Here is a 6,486-nt window from a genome sequence, read left to right as displayed (position 1 = left end):
CCACGGACCATCCAAGGACAGATATCACCCTTCCACGGACCATGTAGGGACTGATATCACCCGTCCACGGACCATCCAAGGACGGATATCACACGTCCACGGACCATCCAGGGAAGGATATCACCCGTCCACGGACCATCCAAGGACGGATATCACCCGTCCACGGACCATCCGGGAAGGATATCACCCGTCCAGGGACCGTCTAGGGACAGATATCACCCGTCCACGGACCATCCGGGGAGGGATATCACCCGTCCACGGACCACGAAGCACCACACCTACATAATCCCATAAACGCCAAGCTCGCGTGCTATGCTGGCGGCAGGGGAACTATTTTGTCGCAATTTGCTTCGGCTTTCTTCTTATGTCTGATGGCCGGGAGGGAAGGGTGGGGTGGTGGTTGATGGGGAGAGAGGGGGTGAGAGGGGGTGAGAGGTAGGGGGGGAGGGGGAGAGGTGGGGGAGGAAGGTGAGAGGGATGAATAGGTGGTGTTTGCGAAAGGAGAGAAGGGGTAGGGGAGGTAGGTGAGGAAGAGTTGGGGAAGTAGGTACAAGGTGGGGGGGGGGGGGAAATGAGAGAAGGTGAGAGCGGGAGAAAGTGAAAAAAGGCGATGAAGGTGAGTGAGGGAGGACAAGAAAATGAGATGAAGGTTGGGACGAAAGTGATGAAAAGAATCATAATGAATAAATAGGTCCAATGTAACATCAGAATAATTTGCAACAAAAGTAACAGGTGACTAACTGGGTCAAATTTAATATCTGAATATGTGTCTTATACAAAAACTGGTCATAGTCATAGAGCAGCGAGCCAGTGGACCGCTTCAACGTGGGTCACAGGGTAGTTAGGGCAGAGGGCAACGATTGTGACCTTATAATCACACAAGTAACTCAACGGGTTGCTGGTCATTTCTTTGACCTGCCCAGTGCCAGAGAGGAGGAGAACAAAAAGACAAAGTGCTAGAGACAGAGTGACAGACCGAGAGGGAGACAAAGAGAGAGAGAGAGAGAGAGAGAGAGAGAGAGAGAGAGAGAGAGAGAGAGAGAGAGAGAGAGAGAGAGAGGGAGAGAGAGAGAGAGAGAGAGAGAGAGAGAGAGAGAGAGAGAGAGAGAGAGAGAGAGAGAGAGAGAGAGAGAGAGACAGACAGACAGACAGACAGACAGACAGACAGACAGACAGACAAGCAGACAGACCCACAGAGTAAAAGAGAGACAGGCTGAGAGAGAGAGAGAGAGACAGAGAACGAGACAGAGACAAATAGAAACAGATAGACAGAGCCAGAGAGAGAGAGAGAGAGAGAGAGAGAGAGAGAGAGACAGACAGACAGACAGACAGACAGACAGACAAGCAGACAGACCCACAGAGTAAAAGAGAGACAGGCTGAGAGAGAGACAGAGAACGAGACAGAGACAAATAGAAACAGATAGACAGAGCCAGAGAGAGAGAGAGAGAGAGAGAGAGACAGACAGACAGACAGAAATAGAGGCAGAGAGGCAAACAGAAACATAGACAGAGAGAGAATGAGAGTTGCATGTGTGTTGACGTACTTCATGTACGATGTAAAAAGGACATGAAGATGTCCGTTGTCAATGAGGTGTCCGTTGTTAGGGAGGTGTCCGTTGTCAGGGAGGTGTCCGTTGTTAGGGAGATGTTTGACAGCACGTATTTGTTGAAGGCAGGTGTTTTCTGTAGGCAGGTGTTTGCTGTAGGCAGGTGTTTGTTGTAGGCAGGTGTTTGCTGTAGGCAGGTGTTTGTTGTAGGCAGGTGTTTGCTGTAGGCAGGTGTTTGCTGTAGGCAGGTGATTGTTGTAGGTAGGTGTTTGCTGTAGGCAGGTGTTTGCTGTAGGCAGGTGTTTGCTGTAGGCAGGTGTTTGCTGTAGGCAGGTGATTGTTGTAGGTAGGTGTTTGCTGTAGGCAGGTGTTTGCTGTAGGTAGGTGTTTGCTGTAGGCAGGTGTTTGCTGTAGGTAGGTGTTTGCTGTAGGCAGGTGTTTGCTGTAGGCAGGTGATTGTTGTAGGTAGGTGTTTGCTGTAGGCAGGTGTTTATTGTCTACAGGTGTTTGTTCAATTGTTGAAGGCAGGTGTTGGCTTCATTTGTCTACTCAAATGCTACAAATAAATAAAATATCTCATATTTCTCTTTTCAAAGTTTCCAAGTGTTGTTCTATGCAATTCTTTTTAATTATTTGAATATAGTTGAAACATTTATATAAATACAGATATTCTGCATATAAATCAATAATATATAAATACCAAGGTCATCATTGCTGTCAAGAGCAAGGAAATCATGTTTCTTTTTTTCTCATAGATATTAACAAAGGAGGAATTGGAAAGCTGGAGTAAGTTCAAATATATTTTATTAGTGTAAAAGTATTGATAATACATATATCTTTGGCTTGGTGGTCCTGGCGGGGACGGTATGGCTTAAGAACTAGACTAGTGACCAACATAGGAACACAACATGGTGGAGAGCTCGTTGACTAGCTAAGGACTAGGGGCCCCGCGAAGTGAGGTTGGGTACTCCTGGAGAATCTGGGGGAGGTAGGAATGGTGCTACTGGTCTGCTTCTGGGGGGCTGGATGGTGCCTGCTGGTCGTGGTGGGGTCCTGCTGCGGGGGAGTGCTGCTCCTGGTGGGGTCCTGCTGCGGGGGAGTGCTGCTCCTGGTGGGGTTCAGCTGCGGGGGAGTGCTGCTCCTGGTGGGGTCTGGCTGGGCAGGCGGCCTCGGTGTGCTTGTTGAGGAGAGACATTCTGGAGAAGGTCTTGTGGCAGGTGACGCATGCGTACTTCTTAACGTCAGCGTGGGTCTGAAGGTGGGCCCGCAGGTTGCTGCGGTCAGCGAAGCACCGGTCACACTGCGGGCACTGGAAGGGCTTCTCCCCGGTGTGGGTCCTGATGTGGCCCTGCAGCAGCCACGGCCGCGAGAAGGCCTTGCCACACAGCTGACACTTGCACGGCAGCGTGTGCGTGCGGATGTGCATCTTGAGTGCGCCCAGACTCGTGTACACTTTCTCGCAGTGCTTGCACGCAAACGACTTGGCACCCAGCGCTGCGCAGTGGAACTGTTTGTGCTTGCTCAGGCCAGAGTACGTTGAGTACGACTTGCTGCAATCGCTGCACGAGTACCGGGCTTCCCTCCGCTGTCTTGAGACTCCAGTATCGTCCTCGGACTCTGAGGCTGTGGAGGAGCAAGTAGACACGGGGGAGATGAGGGCTGAGGACTCTGGGTAGCAGTGGAATGGCACAGGACTGACAGGTAGTTGGTCTGAGGTGACTGGCGAGGCCTGAGGTGAAGGCGGGAGGTAGGGTGTGTTCCACTGCGGTAGCGAAGGTCTGGGTTCCATCCTCCTGGGCTCCGGAGCGTCCGATGTCGACCTGAAGAGTTGGAGGTAATACTCGGCGAGGGAGGGCAAACTTTCTGCCACTCGGGCTGCAGGAGGCGACGAAGGTCCGGTGCGAGGCACTGTGTGTAGCACTGTTGGCACTGCAGCGGTGGGTGGAGACGGAAGACAGGGCCACACAAGAGGTTCTGCGACAGGTTGGCGCACTGTAGTCGTCGCTGTCGTCATCACTGTAGGCGTCGCTGTAGGAGTCGGCGCCGCAGGTGACTCTAGACGGGGCCTTTTCACACTAAGATCCTCAGGCTGGTCCTGCTCTGGGGGCGACGTGGCTGGTTCGTTGTACAAAGCCAGGGGCCGTTTCTTGAGCGGACAGTGCGCATAGTTGCGCTTTACCATGAATGAGCTGGGCATGGTTTCTCTCACAACTCACTGACTAACACGAGATGCGTAGTGTACTCTACAGTGGGTTTAACTGTTCTGAGGAAATCGACGCGTGCGACGCCTTATATACGCTCGCAGAAAGCAGGTGCAGAAGGAGCGTGCCGTCAGCCAATCAGGTGCGGAAGGCGGGGCTTAGCCGCTCGTGCCTCGTAACGCCGCCCTGCCGAACACTTCTACTTTACGGTTCCTAGTTCATGCAGTTATAAAAGGAAATAAGTTAAATACTTTTCACGCAAGTATTAAACAATGTTGATATGTCAAAATCAAAACTTTTGAAAAATTTTCATTTATTGATGAATATATATATATATTTAAGTCATGTCTAGCAGCCTTTAGCAGGGATCTGAGCGGTACGGTCTCCGCCCCCAACAGTCAAGAGCCAATCGGCTAACTTCCCGCCGCGTGTGGCAGCCAATAGCTGGAGGAAAGAAACAGCTGTCGCGCGCCCGAGATGGCGGTTGACAGGTGTCACATGGGCACGACCCTGGTATGCCCACGTGGCCTCGGTCCTGTGTAAATATACTTTATTTCCCCTGGTAGGAAACATGGGCAGAAGAGACTTTAAGGAACATAAAGCGAGCCCCGAGCAGCATTTACGATGAAAATTAATAAACAATTTTGTGACTGAATCACGAAATAACACGAGTTGTAGACAGTTCGGTTTGAGGGGAATCGGTGAAGTTCTTCAGCCAGCGGACTGTAAGGCGCCACGCGACTCCTGGGGGGATGACGTGTGGAAAGAGCGGGGGGAGGAGGATGAGAGGGGCCCATGGACCAGAGGGCTAAGAAAGAGGAATAAGGAGGCAAGGGAGATGAATGCCGACTGACCCCAAGATCTTAGCGGTCAGAGGGAGATGACGCCACAAGGTTCGTTCCCTTTCAGATCAAGATCAGAATTTTTGCTATGTTCTTGAGGTTATCTTGAGTTGATTTCGGGGCTTTAGTGTCCCCGCGGCCCGGTCCTTGACCAGGCCTCCACCCCCAGGAAGCAGCCCGTGACAGCTGACTAACAACCAGGTACCTATTTTACTGCTAGGTAACAGGGGCATAGGGTGAAAGAAACTCTGGCCATTGTTTCTCGCCGGCGCCTGGGATCGAACCCAGGACCACAGGATCACAAGTCCAGCGTGCTGTCCGCTCGGCCGACCGGCATGCTGGCCTACAATGCTCTAATACTTCATCATACCAAATGCACAAGAACTGAGGAAATAAGAATATCCAATAGCACTAAAATCAATGCTTAACTATATAACACAAAAGCCAAAATAATTGCAATTTTTGTATATAGGAGAAAACTGAACCTTGAAGTTAAGACAAGATTTTAGAGGGGCGGAATTTTCTATTTTCCTTGACTTCTCACGAATAATTACAACGACAACATAGAGAGATTTGCTGTTTACCTCTATGTAAGAGTGCTTTGTTATAATTAATAACGCTCTTTCATCAATAACGCTGTGATTATCATCGATAACGTTGTGATTATCTTCAATAACGCTGTGATTATCATCGATAACGTTGTGATTATCTTCAATAACGTTGTGATTATCTTCAATAACGTTGTGATTATCTTCAATAACGTTGTGATTATCTTCAATAACGCTGTGATTATCATCAATAATTTGTGATTATCACAATAATTTGTGATTATCATAAAAATTTTGTGATTATCATAAAAATTTTGTGATTATCATAAAAATTTTGTGATTATCATAAAAATTTTGTGATTATCAATAACGCTGTGATTATCATCAATAACGCTGTGATTATCATCAATAACGCTGTGACTATCAACAATAACATTGCGATTACCAATAACGCTGTGATAATTGCTAATAAAGCTGTGGTTATCATCAATTACGCTGTGATAACCAACAATAACGCTCTTCTCCCTCTCCCCACCGGCGTATAACGGGCGTAACACACTAGGAGGTTACGCAAGGTGTAACAGAACGCTGGATCCGGAGGGGGGCGGCGGGGGGGGGGAGAATCGTAACAAAAACCAAGAGTGAAAATAATTGAGGGGGGACAAAAAAATAGATGACAAAGTGAAAGGAGTGTAAGGTAGAGTGCTTGCAGCCTTGAGTGTGTGGTGGCGGTGGAGTACGAGTGTATTGTGTCACGGTAAACGTGTGTTGGAGTGTGTGTGTGTTGGAGTGTGTGTGTGTGTGTGTGTGTGTGTGTGTGTGTGTGTGTGTGTGTGTGTGTGTGTGTGTGTGTGTGTGTGTGTGTGTGTGTGTGTTGGAGTGTGTGTGTGTTGGAGTGTGTGTGTGTTGGAGTGTGTGTGTGTTGGAGTGTGTGTGTTGGAGTGTGTGTGTGTGTGTGTGTGTGTGTGTGTGTGTGTGTGTGTGTGTGTGTGTGTGTGTGTGTGTGTTGGAGTGTGTGTGTGTTGGAGTGTGTGTGTGTGTTGGAGTGTGTGTGTGTTGGAGTGTGTGTGTGTTGGAGTGTGTGTGTGTGTTGGAGTGTGTGTGTGTTGGAGTGTGTGTGTGTTGGAGTGTGTGTGTGTGTGTATTCACCTAGTTTTGCTTGCGGGGGTTGAGCTCTGCTCTTTCGGTCCGCCTCTCAACTGTCAACTGTTTCTATTACTACTACTACTATTTTTTTCCACACCACACACACGCGCCCCAGGAAGCAGCCCGTGACAGCTGACTAACTCCCAGATACCAATTTACTGCTAGGTAACAGGGGCATAGGGCGAAAGAAACTCTGCCCATT

General features: G+C 49.2%; 1 protein-coding gene across 1 annotated transcript; it reads right to left on the bottom strand.

Annotated features, from left to right (window-relative positions):
* Positions 1-2,334: 2,334 nt before the first annotated feature.
* LOC123752304 (zinc finger protein SNAI2) lies at positions 2,335-3,985 on the bottom strand. Its single transcript, XM_045734360.2, has one exon. The coding sequence runs from the start codon at positions 3,742-3,744 to the stop codon at positions 2,548-2,550; it is 1,197 nt and encodes a 398-aa protein (XP_045590316.1). The 5' UTR covers positions 3,745-3,985; the 3' UTR covers positions 2,335-2,547.
* Between the last annotated feature and the right edge of the window lie 2,501 nt (positions 3,986-6,486).

The sequence above is a fragment of the Procambarus clarkii genome, chromosome 25 (assembly GCF_040958095.1).
Source record: "Procambarus clarkii isolate CNS0578487 chromosome 25, FALCON_Pclarkii_2.0, whole genome shotgun sequence".
NCBI classification, from domain to species: Eukaryota; Metazoa; Arthropoda; class Malacostraca; order Decapoda; family Cambaridae; genus Procambarus; species Procambarus clarkii.
This window is presented reverse-complemented; position numbering and strand designations above follow the sequence as displayed.